This window comes from Mastigoproctus giganteus, chromosome 5 (assembly GCF_048544385.1).
Source record: "Mastigoproctus giganteus isolate SK-2022 chromosome 5, ASM4854438v1, whole genome shotgun sequence".
Taxonomy (NCBI): Eukaryota; Metazoa; Arthropoda; class Arachnida; order Uropygi; family Thelyphonidae; genus Mastigoproctus; species Mastigoproctus giganteus.
In genome coordinates, this window is record NC_143579.1 from 10509043 (window position 1) to 10528520 (window position 19478).

The 19478-nt window shown below is 35.0% G+C and overlaps 1 protein-coding gene across 1 annotated transcript in view; it reads right to left on the reverse strand.

Annotated features, from left to right (window-relative positions):
* LOC150085165 (RUS family member 1) overlaps positions 1-19478 on the reverse strand; it is a 173910-nt gene that overhangs the window by 62405 nt on the left and 92027 nt on the right. Inside the window, exons 6-7 of the mRNA XM_090373057.1 lie at positions 15116-15221; positions 5254-5426 (exon numbers count right to left, since the gene is read on the reverse strand). Of these exons, the coding sequence (XP_090229183.1) occupies positions 5254-5426; positions 15116-15221 (279 nt within the window). The remainder of the gene's footprint in view (positions 1-5253; positions 5427-15115; positions 15222-19478) is intronic.

Sequence of the window (19478 nt, forward strand, 5' to 3'; positions counted from 1 at the left end):
CACAGACAATAGTTAAAGCTACATTCCTATCTATATATATATATATATATATATACTAAATAGATACGTTATAGTGTAAAGTTAATATCTTTAAAGTTTGAAAATATATTTTGTTCTATATATTACACTTTAACTATAATTTTACATCTTTACAACCTAAACTCAGTAATTTTATGGATGCTTTATATATATATATATATATATATTTTTTTTTTTTTTATCTCTACACTAGATAAAAGTGATTTTTTTTTTTAAGGCCTGAAAGTTTTTTTCACAGACCCAGGATAACAAAAAAGGATTCCTTCAGGGTTGTACTATTTATAAATTTGTAAGAACTATTCCAGCCACTCCTATAACAAAACTATGAAAAATCCCTTTTTGGCACAATGGTATATATCAAAAAATAAAAAATGATGGAATAAATAGAAAACCATTGGGTTTTTTTTTTTTTTTTTATGTAAACCCCAAACACGAGAGGTATTAGAAACTATAGTACTTAGTACCGTGCTTGGGTTGGAGGTTGAGAAGACGAAAGAAGATATTTGTTGACATTGGACTTGAACTCCTGTAGATTGTAATTTTCAGGAAATACATATGAAGGAAGATTGTTCCAGAAAACAGCAGTTGAATGAATAAATGAGGAAGATGAAAAGCTGGTTCTGTAGGTTTGAAGTTGGACAGTAAATGGATTTGGCTGGTGGCTGCACGTGCTGGGACTGTTTTGAAAGAGAGAGAGCAGGAATTATAGAAGCCAATTCGGAAGAACAGTGCCAATGGTATTATCTCTAGAAGAGGCATGCAGCAGAAACAGTACGTCTATGAGACAGTGAGTGGAGAGTCTTTTTAATGATGAATCATTAATTAACTTAACTGCCCTCTTCTGAATGTAATCAAGAAGCCTGAGAGAGGTTTTGGGGGCACCACCGCAGATGTGGGAACAATATTCCATGGCAGGGCGGATTTGCGATTTATACAGAGTGAGCAGCTGTTTGGAAGAAAAGTAACGCCAAGAGCGAAAGAGAAAACAAAGTTTTTTTGATGCAGAGGAAGCAATATTTGTAATGTGCTTGTGCCAAGAGAGATTAGAAGTCAGGGCAATCCCCAAAAGAGATATATCATCGTGCTTAGAAATCGGAATATCACCAAAGATAAGCATAGGAGCAGAAGAATCCTTTTTACGAGATATAAGACAAGACTGAGTTTTAGAAGGGTTGAAATCAACTAAGTTGTCTTTGCCCCACTGGATAATTACCTGAAGATTGGCATTTAAGGAATTGGTAGCAGATTTTCGAGAAGTTGAAGCTGATTAAGCATGACAATTTTTATCAAAATGGAAAGTGGTTTGCAATGTGCTATAATCAACAAAACTATGGATAGGATTTCCAGTCAATGGAAGAAGGTCATTAATATACAAGAAGAAAAGAGTGGGGGAAAGAACTGAACCTTGGGGGACACCGGCATTAGTGGAGTAGTTAGAAGACAGAGAGCCATCTACCATCACCATCAGTGAGCGATCAGAGAGAAAACTACATAAACAATTACTAAAAACAGTTGGCAAACCATAAGATGGAAGCTTGTTTAGAAGACCTTTATGCCAAAGACGATCGAAAGCCTTTGAGATGTCAAGAGCAACTACTTGTGTTACACCGAACCTTTACATTGAATTAGTCCATAAATGGGTAACATAAGCCAGAATATCACCAGTTGATCGACACTAACGGAATCCATAATGGCGATCGCTGATCAGACGGAAGGTTTCTAGGTAGTTTAAAAAAGTTGGTGGTTAATTGATTTCTCCATTACTTTAGAAAGAGTAGAAGTAATTGCAATGGGACGATAATTGGATGGGAGGGATTTGTCACCCTTTTTAGGAACTGGTTGAATATGAGCAAATTTCCAAGCAGAAGGAAAAACACCTTTGGAATAAGAAAGTTAAAAAAGGCAGCAAAGAACAGGAGTAAGTTCAGGAGCACAGGTTTTCAGAACAAGTGGAGAAATACCATCGGGACCTGGAGCTTTCTTAGTATCATGATTCGTCAAAATCCTTCTGACATCCTTTTGACGGAAGACCAGAGGGGGCATTGAATGGAGCGTGTTGGGAATGGTGGGAGATGTTTTACCAAGATCATTAATACATGAGTTGGAAGAAAAATGGGATGCCAGCAGGTCAGCTTTATCCTTGGCTGAAGTGACAACAGAACCGTCATGTTTTGGACAGAGCTGGGCAAAAGTTGCGGCCAATAGAGCAAGAGACCAGAATGCTCGGCTACCATTACGGCAAGAAGCAAGTTTTCTACTCTTAGCCTGTTCAAACTCTAGTTTGGATTGATTAATAACGGCTTTACAATTGTTGCGAACTTTGGTATACGCAGAAAATGAAACTGGAGAATTAGAAACAAGCCAATTACGATTTGCAACAATTATGATAAAAGACGAAATTTTAAAGTGGAGATAAAGGATTCCATTCCTGCAAGAATAATTTCACTGATGATCTGAGCAAACGTTGACATCAGAAGTTTTGAAACAGTAATCCAACCAAGGGAAAGTAGAAAAGAAGTCTCGCAGGTCATCCCATTTTGCATTCCTGTAATGCCAAAAAATACGAGGTTGGAATAGCCATGAGATAATCATGAGAATATCTCATGAAGAGACAATCACCAATTTGTAATCTGAAGTGCCTAAAGGACCTCTCACTTTGACCCTGTACTTAGCAGGGTTGTTTGTGAGAAAAGATCAAGCGTATTGGCTGTATGATTAGGATTGTCCATTATTCTTGTAGGTAAATGAATAATCTGTGCAAGGTCATTAGTACAGTCGGTCCTCGTATAACACGTGTTTACATTACACGAATTCGATCTTACACGATTTATAAATAGGGGAACAATATCTTATATAACACGAACCGAATTCGCTTATGCACATTTCGCCTTCGTGAAATGGCCATAAGCCTTACCGGGGTTTCCCCGGTAAGGCTTATGGCCAGTCCGCCTCTGTCGATAGAGAAAAAAATATGAAATTGTGAAACGCTTTGAGCGAAATGAAAGACCATGTGATATTGCACATGCTACAGACCTAAATGAGGCAACACCGAAAATTACAAAGAATGCGGAGAAAATAAAAACAACTTTCATAGCAGGAACAACTCAAAGTGTAATTAAAATCCATTAGATTAAGATACAAGAATTGGAAGAGATGGAACGGCTGTATTTTCTATCTGTTTTTCGATTTTCTATCTGTTTGGATAGAAAATCAAACAAAAAACAAGTTTGCTTACGATAGAAGCAAAAGCATTAGCAATATTTTATTACGTAATAGTCTTAATACAATACGTAAGCATTTTATTACGACTTATGTATTATAATTTATACTTACGTATTATAAAATACGTAAGTATTTTATTACGGCTATTTTATTTAATATAATAAATTTTTTACGAATAAAATACGTATTTTATTCGTAAAAAATACTTTTTTAGTATTAAAAAATACTAAAAATACTTTATTATAATATAATAAATAATAAAAAAATAAATATTATTTATTATATTATTTTTTATTACGTATTTTAATCGTTATAAAATACGTAAGTATTTTATAACGATTAAAATTACCCGATTATTTATTGTGTTTGGTAATGTTTTGGTTCCAAATGTGTGTTCAATCTTGGGTGGTCGGCACCTAACCCCACTTTTCCCATAGGGCCTGTTGTTTATATTGCACGATTTTGCATTGCACGAGGGTTTCTAGGAACACAACTATCGTGCTATACGAGGACAGACTAATTGCAAAAGCCTCAATCTCGACCAGCTGGGTCGGTGTGACTAGAAAACGAAAGCCAGCTGGAGTTGCGAACATTAAAATCACCATGGAAAATTATCTCACTGTTAGGAAAGTTGGATTGGAGAAAGTCAAGTTGCAAAGAGAGGAAGTCAAAGAGCTCCAAGTGATTAGTGGAGTTGGGAGAACAGTAGAGACAACAGATGAATTTGACACAATGAGGTAGAGAGATTTTAAGCCAGAGAAGATCAAAGAGAGGAGATTCCAAATTGTCAAGTATCTGACAGGGAATATCAGAACGGACATATGCACAAGTACAACCTTTGAGGCGAAAGGAATCATAGAGCGAATAATTTGGGCATCTGAGATGAGCAGTAGTTGAATCAATCGATAACTGAGATTCTGTCAGAAAAAGTACATGGGGTTTGGCAGACTGCAAGTGGATATGGACATCATTAAGATTAGAATTGAGACCACGTATATTTGTGAAATGAATTAGGAAGTGCTTGGAGGTTTAGATCTTTTCGCAGATAAGCTTGCTCTATTAGTTTGACAATTCATGGTGTATTCAATAGTAAGAAAAAGTGGGAGGGTGACATGCTGTACGAAGTAATGAAATTTTTGGATATGGCATACACATGGTAAGAATATACCCAGATCCTTTACATAATGTGGTCTTGACAATGCCCCCCCCACATACACACTACTTAGACTCCCTCCAGTCTAAGTAGTGTGTATGTGGGGGGGGCATTGGAAGCTGATCTGGAAGCCTCCTAGAGCGTTACCAATAGGTTCGGTGCGGTGTACTAACTAGCGGCTGGCCTGCGAACACCGTTTTAGAGCTGTACCCTCGAAATATAAGGAATATTGGATCTCGCCACGATGTTCATCATAACCTCAAAAGGCATCAATCATACTGCATGATGGAAGAGAAAGGGAAGGGTTGACTGGAACTTAGCTCGAGAGACTAAACATGGGTTCCACCACTTCAAGCCTCCAATAAGCAAATTGGTGGTATTGCACCAGTTGATGAGAGTCATCTACCACCTAGTACTGCCTGGTAACATAGAGGGGTGACATTCCTCCATGTGGTGTTGGCGCCACACCTCAACCCCTGCTTACATTGGTTCACACCTGGATGGTCACCCACCATGTACTTGTGCATGGAGGTTATGCCCAGGATTACTAACAGTCCCACCCTCGTGAAGGTGCAAGCAGAGGATTTGGCTGCCACAGACCGTCCGGACTTTGCCGAAATTGGGTCCACTTGACTTGAATGTCACCCGAATATCAGTTCCATCAGTGTTTTAGACTCCCAGGTAGCAAGTACAGCTTGTCTGGCATATCTGAGAGAATGTCTGTGACAACCTCAAGGACATGTTATCTTTAATAGTATTACATATATAGTAAGCACATATAAAATCACTTAATTCAATTTGAAAAAAACTCATATCAAAGATAGGTTGAAATAATTTACATCTGATTGCCTGAAATAACAGGTATGATCAACAGACTACACAGGAGAGCAGCAAGGTTAACTAAAGTTTCTTGACTCTGGTCTTTTGCAGATACATCAGCCATGTTATTTCTTCGAGCTTGATGTTGAGTTAGGGCAGCTCTGGTTGCACTTCCAGCTACTCCTACAATAGACTAACAAATAAGCAAAAACTTATCAATTATCTTAAATTAAATTTAATCTTGTACAAACCTCAATAAATTTTATAAATTAATCATTTTGACAAAAAGTTATCTCTTGGTGGGAGAAATGGCTTTCAGAGATAATAGGGAAGCTATCTCTGCTATCTGGATCACTCAGCTGAACATTCTATACTCAGATATATGGAAGAACACATTACTCAATCTGAAGCAGATGTAGCACCTTTCAGGAGATGGATATCTGGGTGCGCCCCAGTGTTTAGCAAAGTGAGTCCTCGGTAGTCATCAAGTAAAGATTCTATCAGCCTACCTCTACTACCTGGGTAAGAAGATTCTCATAATGGGTTGTGGCCATTCAATATGAGCAAGCAAAAAATTTGGCAGGATATAAATTGAGACCAGGGTTAAAGTGATTCCGATGATGATGCACACTGCCACTATTTCTAAATTATTTCGGAGAGGAATATGTCTGGTTGAAATAGTGGATTTAACAAGAAATGCAGCTCCCCACAAGTAGGTGATTCTGTGTTTCTGTCAAGCCTGTACATAGTATAGTTTCTTACCTGAGGAGACGTCCCAGGGTTTAAGTAAGTTTCCCATGGGTACACAATAACAGGATTATATTATTCAACTAGCTCTGCTAGTTATCGACATTGTTGTACAAGCCTTGGCAATTCCATTGCATTATATTCTGCATTATTTAGTTTTACACTTGGATGTGTGATCTGACTGTTCTTTTGAGGAGGCAGACTTATATCAGTCCTGTTTTAGGTTTTCTTTCTTTGGGAATATAGAGTAACCATTATCCATGTCATCTTCTGCAATTAGCATCAGTTTTTTCCATTTGATCATCTTTTTTCATGATAGTTGAATTTGTTGTTTTGTTCTTATAGAAACAGCAAACTTTAAACAAACATAGTAGCTTTCTTTTGCATAAACATAAATCAAATAAAACTACCACAACAGAAATTGAAAATTATGGTTGGCCCTCTATTTTCTATATATTCGTTTTGAAGTTATCTGTCAGGCTAGCTGTTATCTTGCTTGTTTGCTACTAAATTTAAATTATAACCAAATTAGCCTTTATATTTATGTTTAAGAATTGAACTTAGTTAAACAGGCGGATAGCAATCAGAAACTCTGTTAATTATTGGTGGGATATATTGAAAGGGGTTAGCCCTTGAAAAAGTTCCTTTCAATGCATCTATATATCAATAATTAGCTACATAATCATTATTGTATTATATATTTATATATTATTACTATTTATATGTTTATTTCCAAGGTATGGTATTGTAGACCTACACAGGCTATCTTAGTCTTTATAAGTTATTTTGGCCTTATGGCCCGTTGTATACTGTTATGTTTATATACATATTCAGTATCTATATAGTACATATTATACTTTTACTATAAAAACTATATATATATCCAGCCACTCCCCGACTTACGTAATGGTTGTGTTCTGCGGAAATCTACATAAGTCAGAATTCCCTAAATGTTTATGCAGTACATAAGTCAGAATTCCCTAAATGTTTATGCAGTACATAAGTCAGAATTCCCTAAATGCTTATGCAGCACTCGCAAATTTGATTGAAGCAAATTTCATTGAATTTAAGCAAAAAAAAGAAACGTTCAACGAACATGTAAATAGAATTATTTATTCAAATTTTTTTATCTCTTGTGCAGGAAAAATTACAAAGGTGTACAAAATTACAAAAATTATAAAAAGAGAGAGGAGGCAGGCATAATTGTCAGCAAGTTTTACCTTTCGAGCATTGTTGCCAGAATTAACTCTCCAGATGATAAGCACGGCACTGCACAAGTTGAGGACTGTGGAGATTTAGAAGGGGTTTTTTCCAACACATCACAAAATTTCTCTGCAGCTGCAGAATTGGCACTGACGCCTTCACCATATACTTTAATGTTTTGGAAATCAGTACGATGCTTGAACCATTTAAACCTGTTGCTTGCCATGAACTTGGATTGGGATTCGCCATACTTATCTTCATAAATACTTCTTGCTTTTGCTTGAATGGCCATTGGACTCAGGGGCATTTGCTTCTGAATCTGATTTTTCATCCATATTATTAATAGCTTTTCCATCTTTGTTGCTTGCCACGAACTTGGCTTGGGGTTCGGCGTACTTATCTTCATAAATACTTCTTGCTTTTGCTTGAATGGCCATTGGACTCAGGGGCATTGGCTTCTGAATCTGATTTTACCCCATCTTATTAATAGCTTTTCCATCTTTGATATAGCACCTGAACATTGTTTTGTGATCACTGTTGATCTTAAATGTGTTGATCCTTTAATATATTCTTTTATACATGCACTGTCCCTTAAAATGGTACTCACTGTTGAAGCAGCAAGACCTAATTCCTATGCAATAGATGACAAACTTTGTCCTGCTTCGTACTTGTTAATCATTTTCATCTTCATTTCTAAATCAATTTTGTACTTTCCGTTGGTCGCTTTCCCTTAATCATTGTAATAAGTAAATAGGAATGAAGAGAAGATTCTGAAAATTTATTTGTTTTTTATATGATTGAAGATTTCAGTGAAGGGAAACTCATTTCACCATAATACCATAACGTAAAAACCTACAGAATTCTGTTATTGGTATTATCACAAATGCAATAAGATCAATTGTTCACCCGTTTATAATAGATTGCACTAACAAAAAAGCCCTGTTTTTACTGTTTTATGGTCGAGACCTCCAGAAATGTTCTTTAGAAAAATATCAACAAATGAATTCAAAATTGGTCTTATAATGGAACATATGACAACAATGAAAGTGTAGTGCGTTTTCATTATAAAAATTACCTTTTAGAGAGATAAATAGCTGAGTTATATAGCGAAAATTTCAACTTCCGAGGTCTTGAAACGAATTACCAAAAAAAAAAAAAAAAAAAACTGCATTATTGGGTTCACATTACAATATTTTAACGATACCTCCATTTATTCCTACGGGATGCAAAATATGTTTCCACGATTTCTTTAAGTTTGCACCGGCTCGCAAAAACTTGCATAACGTCAAATTTCCATAAGTAGAGTATTATGTAAGCCGGGGAGTGACTGTATATATATATATATATATATATATATCTGATAATTAAAATAAATATGATATTTAAATAAAATCATCAGCCAGTAGTACGGCAATAATGCAGAGCGAAATGAAACGCAAAATAATATAAAATAAACAAACAGGGAAGGGAAAGTAGAGATAATAAGACAAAAAGGTAGTCGATAATCCCCTGTATAATTTAGTCAATTAAGTCATTAAACCCAATTAATAAAAAACGATATAAATTTAAATAATGCCAATTGTAAATAATTTAGCGGTACCGCCCTTGAAGGTACCAGTTCCAAAAGACGTGAAATATCACCAAAAAAGGGTTAAAGAAACTACCAAAAAACTAAAATATCAAAATAATAGACTGACCATCATGCCCCATATCGACAGAGGACCACGAGGCCAATAATGGTCATGGAATCGCTGCATTTCAATCGTCATACAAATCATCGCAAAGGCAGAAATATCGAAGAACCAAACCACCCCTCCATTCTCCGATAGATCAACCAATGCAGAGGATTTGCATGGCGGTGGTCCTTATGCAGCGAAAAATAATCTATAGAACAGAGAGCACTCTTGATCAGAGCCACACCACTGACATAATGCAAGCTTAACCAGCTTATATAATAGAAAGGAAAAGAATAGATGGCGGCACAGGTGCTGCTTATTTAGCATAACAACCCACTACTACCACTAATTTATATTATGTGAGGTAAAAGTTAGGTAAGAGTAATAAAAATAAATAAATATGGCTATGTAGCTATCATTAGAGGCAGCAAATGCACATCCTCCACATGATGCCTAATTATATCTGATAATTAAAATAAATATGATATTTAAATAAAATCATCAGCCAGTAGTACGGCAATAATGCAGAGCGAAATGAAACGCAAAATAATATAAAATAAACAAACAGGGAAGGGAAAGTAGAGATAATAAGACAAAAAGGTAGTCGATAATCCCCTGTATAATTTAGTCAATTAAGTCATTAAACCCAATTAATAAAAAACGATATAAATTTAAATAATGCCAATTGTAAATAATTTAGCGGTACCGCCCTTGAAGGTACCAGTTCCAAAAGACGTGAAATATCACCAAAAAAGGGTTAAAGAAACTACCAAAAAACTAAAATATCAAAATAATAGACTGACCATCATGCCCCATATCGACAGAGGACCACGATATGGACTGTCGATATGGGGCATGATGGTCAGTCTATTATTTTGATATTTTAGTTTTTTGGTAGTTTCTTTAACCCTTTTTTGGTGATATTTCACGTCTTTTGGAACTGGTACCTTCAAGGGCGGTACCGCTAAATTATTTACAATTGGCATTATTTAAATTTATATCGTTTTTTATTAATTGGGTTTAATGACTTAATTGACTAAATTATACAGGGGATTATCGACTACCTTTTTGTCTTATTATCTCTACTTTCCCTTCCCTGTTTGTTTATTTTATATTATTTTGCGTTTCATTTCGCTCTGCATTATTGCCGTACTACTGGCTGATGATTTTATTTAAATATCATATTTATTTTAATTATCAGATATAATTAGGCATCATGTGGAGGATGTGCATTTGCTGCCTCTAATGATAGCTACATAGCCATATTTATTTATTTTTATTACTCTTACCTAACTTTTACCTCACATAATATATATATATATATATACAGTAGATATGGCAAATAGTTAACAGTTGAAAGGTAAAATATTCAATTGTGAAGGTGATGCAAACAGTGGAAACTATAGCAAAAACCAAAAAATCAAGGACCTAATAAAGGTGAGAAGAGCTGATTAATGCCATCAATGTCTAGATAAAACATTACATCAGTCTTAATAACTATGAACATAGTATGAACGAGTAGGTGGTAACTAAGGGATGTGATATCAATCCTAGCTGACTTTGGTCCATGGTATAACCTAGTAGGGAAACATATAATTGTTATAGGCAAAATAAAACAAATAAATAAGGATAATTACTAAATTCCCATGTCAAGCCAATTGCAGTATAGATTGGTGGATACACATTACAAAGGACTTTATCGAGGGCTAACCCTTGCAATGTGTTTACCTACAATTAGCGAGCTATCAGTTTCTGTTGTCCTCTGCTCGTTATACCTGATGAATCATAAGGTATCATAAGGATATCTTCATATATATATATACATATATATATATATATACATATATATATATATATATATATATACATATACACACACAGTAACTAGTATATATACACATATATATACTAGTTATTGTCCTCCATAACTAGGTTTACTAGTACCATAACGTTAGCACACTGCCCTTCACCACTACTAACTTATGTAGAAATTATGGTCATTGGGTACTTTCTGCATATAGCAGTGTCCCAGGTCCATAATCCATCATTATTATTATTATTTTTACTATTAATAATATCTTAAACTGTTGCTTCCTATAAAACATATATATATATATATATATCTATATATATCTGTGTGTGTTTGTGTGTGTGTGTGTGTATATATATATATATATATATATATATATACACACACACACAGACAGACAACCCTCGACTTACATACTTAATCGGTATTTTTTCATGTACGTAAGTCCAACTTTGGTCTTGTAGATATAAAATACATATACAGTACAGTACAATGCACTGAGATTATAACCCCCAACAAACTTCATCATGTACAGCATTTTACGATTTGTAACCGAGTTAAACGAAGCTGGAGAAACATACAATGAATAACAATTTAGAGTACAGTATTTATTCAAAACAAATTTAATCTAAATATGTAATTTAATTTAATCTACAATCAAATCACTTTATGATGGACTCTCCAAAATAAAATACCATTCACTACTGTGTACAATATGTAGTAAGCACCGGTCATTGTGAACACGTTTGCGACTGAATTTTAATTGTATTAAATGGCTATTCTAATAAGCAAAAATAGGAGAAATATTATCCACAGGCTATAAAAGTAAAGATATAGAGCACAAATTTACACTTTAGATAAATGGTTATCTAATGAACTAATGAGACTCATAACAGAGAAGAAAAATGCATGGAATGCATATAAATTATCAAGCGACTCAGAAGCCTATGGCAGATATAAGCTAGTCTGTAATCAGGTCACAAAGGAGGTTAGGCAGGGGAAGGCAGATTATGAGAAATCCTTGGCAAAAGATGCTAAAAAAAACAGCAAGGATTTCTTTACTTATATAAACTCTAAAAGGAAGAGGATGAATCTGATTGGTCCACTTGACATCAATAGACATAAGAAAAGCACCTGGGGTGGATGGGATCTATCCAGTTATATTAAAGGAGGCGGCAAAGCAACTAACCAAACCCTTAGCCATAATTATGAGAGCATCCTTGGACTCAGGGGGAGGTTCTCACAGACTGGAGATGTGCAAATGTATCCCCAATTCACAAAGGGGGATCGAAGGGTGACACGAGTAATTACAAACCAGTTAGTTTAACTTCTGTTCCGGGTAAAATAATGGAGTCACTGGTTAAAGATGCATTTCAGGATCATCTAGACAAGACTGCAGCAATAATTCAGACACAGCATGGGTTTCTTAAGGGAAAGTCTTGTCTGACAAATTTGATAGGATATTATGATGTGGTTACAAAGGAACTGGATGCAAAAAATAATTTTGATATCATACATTTGGATTTCAGGAAAGCTTTTGACACTGTTGCGCATGGAAGACTACTGTACAAATTGGAGCAGAATGGTATTAAGGGTAAGTTGCTACAATGGATAAAAGAATGGTTAAGTGGGAGAAGACAGAGGGTGGTAATCAATGAGTGCTGCTCTTCGTGGACTAATGTTATTAGTGGAGTCCCACAGGGTTCGGTGTTGGGTCCACTGTTGTTTTGTATATTTATCAATGAGATTGATGAAGGTATTAATGACAGTAATGGCAGTGTGCTACTGCAACAGGATCTAGATAATTTGGGCAGATGGGCTAAGAAGTGGCAACTGAAGTTTAACCTTGACAAATGCAAAGTAGTGCATATGGGTAGAAGTAACCCCAGAGAAACGTACCAACTGTGTGGTACTACACTTAACACAGTTACATATTAAAAGAGCTGCATGTGGCTCGCAAGGCGCAGGTTGCTGACCCCTGTCCTATGCCAACTTCTTTTCTTCCTCTTTGTGTAAATTGCCGAATGACGTTTCCAAAGCAGTCACAAATCAACATATTTTGCTAGATCGAAGCGGGTCAGCAGTGGGCTTACAATTTTAAGAAATAGTAGTGAAGAAACTGTTTTTCTCATCAACGAATGCTGGTTGGGCTGGTGATCAGATTCATTTGTAAAAATTCTCGTTCACATTCACCTGATGAAATTGGTATCGTACTCAGAGCTTTCCTCAATTCTTCCGAAACCTTCTTATCAATTAGGTATCCCCGAAATCCACGAATTGCATCTCTTTCATTTATCTATAACCTAACTGACAATTTTCTAACTGCATTTTCACCAAATGCCATCTTCATGTTTAGAAGGATTAATACCTTTATCATCCTCGTTTTCCGTCTCTCGTCATCAGTATTGTTACTAGTTCTTAAATTTGAATTTTTTCTTTTCTTTTTTTTTTTGAAACTGTCCAAAATGTCAGTGTCGTTTGGATATTCAGGTACTGTGACCATGTAAACAGAGATAGGGAAAATTTAAGGAAAAATGTAGATAACGCACTTCCACGAAACAACAGATGATTATTTGTCGGGGTAAAAGAAAATCACTTTTCTAATTCTTGAACGGGGCGCTTACAGTTGATTCACAAAGGTGTCCAATCAAAATTTAAAACAGCATTTTAAATTTTGTTAATTATCAAAAAAATTTTCTAATTAAATGTTTGTTCAGACTAAGGCGCATTTAGGGCTAGAGCCTCAAGCTGCGAACAAATTTAGACTATGTATATAAAGTGCTTAGCATCATAATACACAGCCCATTTCTGAATAAACAGAAAATTTTTAAGGTGGCATCGTTTTAGGTTATATCTCATATTGTGAATGCCTTCACAACGAGTTGCCATGATATTGCACTACTTCGAATAAGTAACGCTTCACCTAAGGAGAAGACTAGTGTTACTTATTCTCAGATAGGTACCACCACCCAGACAGCACTGTTTCAGGGCTATTTGGCCCTTCGTCAGTGAGTGGGTAGGTACCCAAGTGATGCAATGATGGCAAAAACAGTTGCTTGAGGCTCTAGCCCTAAATGCGCCTTAGTCTAAATACATCATACACCATCAGGCATCTCTCATATTGTGGAGTTATACTTCATAACTGATTTTGCCATCATTGCATCACTTGGGTACCTACCCACTCACTGACGAAGGGCCAAATAGCCCTGAAACAGTGCTGTCTGGGTGGTGGTACCTATCTGAGAATAAGTAACACTAGTCTTCTCCTTAGGTGAAGCGTTACTTATTCGAAGTAGTGCAATATCATGGCAACTCGTTGTGAAGGCATTCACAATATGAGATATAACCTAAAACGATGCCACCTTAAAAATTTTCTGTTTATTCAGAAATGGCTGTGTATTATGATGCTAAGCACTTTATATACATAATGTTTGTTCAGTAAATGTAATTGTGTATTATACTTAATAAAATTTTCAAATATTTTCAATTTTACTCTTACATGCAACAAGATATGGAAAATGTAACACACTAAAGAAATCTAACTGTGAAATTTTTTGAATATGGCCCCTGTATGGAAAAAGGTTGGACACCACTGCAGTAGAAGGTGGACCAGAGCCCATTGGGAATACATCTTGATCTGCTCACTCTTGACTAGCACGACCCCTCTGCATGTGGGACATGTGGTCAGATAGGTTTTACCAGGTACCACTAAGTTGTAGAATGCTTTAGCTCTCTTATTTTTCATGCAGCAGTACTAACTGCCTAAATTGCCAGAATTGCAAACAGTGCGTACCGAGTTAATTCTCTCCTAATCCGTTCAATATATGAAAATTTTCTTCGCTCATCGGAAACTATTTTAAGAGTAACTTCTAAGGGGAATTCAAAATAATTTGCTATAAAAGGACTTCGTTAAACAGAGGTCTAATTGAGTAATTTAGAATTATAAAAATAGTTATACAGTTTTATACAGAAAATATCTTAACAACAGATAGTAAAAAATGGAAATTTAGTTAAATAATTTTAAACTTATTTGAATAGTAGGTAAACATGTGAAAAAAATTTACGGAATATTACAAATTTCGAAGTGCACTGCATCCCAATGTCACACGTCACTGTTAATAAAGATGCCAGTACACTGTACCATTGCGTACTGTCCCAAAAAAAGCACTGGATTGCACTAACAGAAAAGCCCAATAAACCGGAAACTGCTAATTGTTTTTACTGTTTTATGGTGGTGACCTTCAGAAATCTGCTTCAGAAAAATATCAAAAATATCACGAAGGTGTTCAAAACTGATTCTTATAACCGAACATAACAACAGCTTTGTGCTTTGTACGTATCTGCGAGTTGTACATAAGTCGTTTGTACATAAGTAGAGGAATGCCTGTACTTGTAACAATCAAAGCTAAAAATACAATGGATGTATTCATAGTGAAAAAGACTCACCTTGCTTAGACCTGATATACATATAATAAAAGTGAAATAATTTTTATAGTACTGTGAAATGAGATCAATGAAGAGGGCAACATCATTTAATATATCAGCAAATAACCTAAAAAAATATATAGAAAGAGCATTAATCAGCTGATTAAAAGTCATTCTCAAAAAATCAAAAATGTTCCTATAAACTATAAGAATGCCCTTCATAAGCAACAGAATGCAATACACCATAAAAAAATAAAATAATAATAATAATAATCCTCTTGTAATATTATGTAAGAGATTTATACAGATATCTAATGAGAGTTCTTGAAATTATATAAAAATAAAAATTTTCTGCTTATACTCAAGGGAAAAAACATAAAGTCAGAAAAGTTCATATAATAAAGAGGGGGAAAGAGATTCAGTGGATTCCGGTTATTTGGGTCACCAGTTAATCGGGGCAGCTGTTTATTTGGGGCAAATCTTAAAAAACAGAACCCAATCGAGAAAATAGCCAGGGTTTACTTCGCTTAATTGGGACAAAATGCCGTTTAATCGGGGCAGGAGACTGCAGCACTGGAGATTACCCCTATGATTGTCTCCGACCGTACCACATAGTTCGGTCGGATTTCTGGAGGTCACAACCATAAAACAATAAAAACAATTAGCAGTCACCTGTTTACAGGGCTTTTCTGTTAGTGCAATCTATCATAAACAGATAGTAAACTCGATCTTATTGAATTAGCGATAATACCTGCGGCTGGAATTCTGTGGGTTATTATGGTGAAATGTGTTTACACTTCCATGAAATCTTCAATCATATGAAAAAATTAATTTTCAGAACCTTCTCTTCATTCCTATTTTTTAAGCTTCGTAACTTGTCACTCCGTTCTCACTTGCACGTATCGTGTTACTTGCAATTTGTGTGTGCCGTGTTCATTGTTATTGATTGCTTATCTTTTTTTACTGCTTTAAATTTTAACCCCCACCCACAAATGTCAGTGAACAGAAATGTCAACTAGTTAGTATGTACATATTATAGTACGTATTAATTATTCCAATTATCATGTATATTCTTCCGATTATCATGTATCATTTAATTTTTTAAATGGTAAAGTAATAAAGGGTAAATTTATGCTTATTATATCTTTACTTTTATAGCCTATGGATAATATTCCTCCTATTTTTGCTAATTAGAATTGCTGTTTAATATAATTATAATTCAATTCACAAACATGATCACAATGACCGGCGCTTGCTACACATCGTATAGTGAACAGTACTTTACTATGGCAAGTCCATCATAACGTGATATGATTGTACAGTGAACAAACTGTAAAGCGGTGGTCCATTGTATTTTTAACTATTTACATGAAACTTCAGATAATTGGGGCAGCTGCTTAATCGGGCCAAAATGAACTAGTCCCGATGTGTCCCAAATAACCGGAATCGACTGTTTTACAGACAGTTCTCTAACACGGTACACGGTGTTCCTAAAAATCTCTGCATTATGGTATTTCTTGTATTAAATACAATAGGGATAGGGGCAGAACACTCAAAAAAAAATTTTCAGTCTGGTAAGTAAAAAAAAAAAAAAAAGTTTAGAAACCCAATAAAATTGCAAATTTCTTAAATTTCTAATAAATAAATAAATATTACAGTAAATACAAAGTATAGCACTGTAATATATACATATTAATTAATATTTCTGTTCACAGTCTTTTTTTTTTTTTTTTTGGATTGTAAAATTTAAAACAGTAAAAAAGATTTTTTTTTTTTTTTTTGATTTGATAGTTGTTGGCGCATCGGCTTCTGTGGCCATATTGCACCTCCCAAGGTTTTTGCAGTACTTTGATCCAAGCCCGAGGCGGGAATCGAACCCGCGACCTTTGGGTTGCCGGGCAGGTACTTTACCCACTCGGCTAGCCCGGTCGGCTAGTAAAAAAGATAAGCAATCAAGTATGACTAACATGGTGCACGCAAATTGGAAAACTGAAATACAGAGTAAAAAGTATGAAGCTTAAAAAATAGGAATGAAGAGAAGATCCTGACAATTTATGTTTTTTATATGGTTCAAGATTTCATGGAAGAAGAAACATTTCACCATGATAACGTAAAAACCCACATAATTCCATTATTGGTTCTGTCTTCTGTTTTTCTCTGTGTGACACAGAGAGAAACAGAAGACAGAATAATGACAGGTTTAATACTAATTGTAAAACATATATTAAATACATACAGTATAAAAGCTTTCGATTATTATGGTACCATAATAACTGAAAACTTTTATACTGTATGTATTTAATATATGGTACCATAATAACCAAAAACTTTTATACTGTATGTATTTAATATATGTTTTACAATTAGTATTAAACCTATCATTATTTATTCTGTCTTCCATTTCACTCTGTGTCACACAATAATCCACAATAATAATGAATCCAGATGCACAGGCCTCTTTAATAACACATAATTCCAGTTATTAGTATTATCGCAAATGCAATAAGATTGAGTTTACTACCCGTTTATAATTAGATTGCACTAAAATAAACACCCAATAAACCGCGAATAGCTCCTTGCAGGCAAAGTTTTTATGGCTCCAACTAATAGCAAAGTTTTTCATTAATTTTTTCCGTTTCATGACTTAATTGGCATATTAATTTATTTTCTAGAAGTAGCTTTATATTCCTAGTTACGATACTCGGTTTATTTTGAATTTAGATAGAGATTTTGTAGGTTATTACTTAGTAATACTTGTAAAACTTGTACCGTTCAAAACTTGCCGCCATTGTTGTAATACATTAGAACATTACAGAATAGCGTAATGTATATCTTGAACTTGATAGCATAATACATAACACTGTATAGGAATCTGTTAGCATAGCATAATATTGGCAATGAATTTATAAATCTTATTAATTTTTATTTCTAATTAAATTGTATTTAAATGGAAATCAGGTCCCAAACTAGAGCAGCAAAGCAACGTGTACAAAGTAGCGAAAGTTCTGTAGTTTGGGAGATAACCAAAGGAGGTTAATTTTCCAATGCATCATAGTCTAAAAAATGTGCAAAATGTGACATGTTTGCAGATCTTTCAAGAACAGGACATGAACTAGCCATTCAGGATGTCTTTCCGTGTGCAAGGTGCAGACAACGTGAAGAAAATAGGTGCCAACTGAGCATTCTGATGGATTCTATGAGAGTTTGAAGAGTCGGGTAGATGCCCTCAAAGGAATAAAAATGGGGGAGCCCATCAATCTCCATGTTACCCAACCAAATACCAGAGCTCACTCTTGTGCACCAGGCAACACAGCAGCAATCTTCAGGACAGAATGTGCTGGTCTCACAGAAGCTAGTTATTGTCAGTGACTCAATTTTCAGGGAAACGAGAAATAAATTCTGAAAAAAGGATAGGTGGAATAGGACCAGGCTATGTTTGCCAGTGGCAAAAGTTGTTGACGTTATAGAGCAGATATCTTTTAAGGGCACAAAAGGCGATATCATTGTACACGTTGGTACTAATGAAATTAAATGTAGGAGATCTGCTGATTCACTTAACAAGTACAGGTCAATGTTGAAGAAAAGTCACAAGTTAGGGTTAAATTTGAAAGTGTCTGCAATTCTGTCCCCCAGGGTTCGATGCTGGGCCCATTGTTGTTTTGTATATTTATCAAAGATATTGATGAAGGTATATCAGGCTTAATCCAAGTTTGCAGATGATACAAAGGTTGGCAGGGTTGTTAATAACAGTAATGACAGTATGCTGCTGCAACAGGACTTGGAGAAGTTGGGCAGAAGAGCTGAGAAGTGGCAACTGAAGTTTAACATTGACAAATTGACAGGAGTCTGAGGCCGAGGGTTGCCTGTGTGGACATGCCTTTCTGCCGCTCGTGGAACAGAGAAGTTTTTTCTGATTTATTTTCTGCTTTATTAGTTTAAGTTGACATATTAACTTATTTTCTAGAGTAGCTTTATATTCCAATTTACAGTACTTAAGTTTAAAGTAACTTAGATAGAGATTTTGTATGTATTACTTAGTATCGGAAAGGGTATCAAATCCACGTGTTTACCGATCGTAAATAGCCGCCATTGCAACGTGAAAATTAATCAGTAAAATCTATTAATCTTGTCGAACTTCATTGGCAATTAAATTATACTTTTAACTATACATATAACCACTTAGGTTACGTAATATAAATAATAAGTAAAAATAAATAATTAATACATAACTTGATACAGAAGTTATATAAAGGGATTTCGTAGATAACACTCGTTACTGAAACAAATATTTCGTAGATAACACTCGTAGATTTCGTAGATAACACTCGTTACTCACACAAATATTTCATAGATAACACTCGTAGATTTCGTGGATAACACTCGT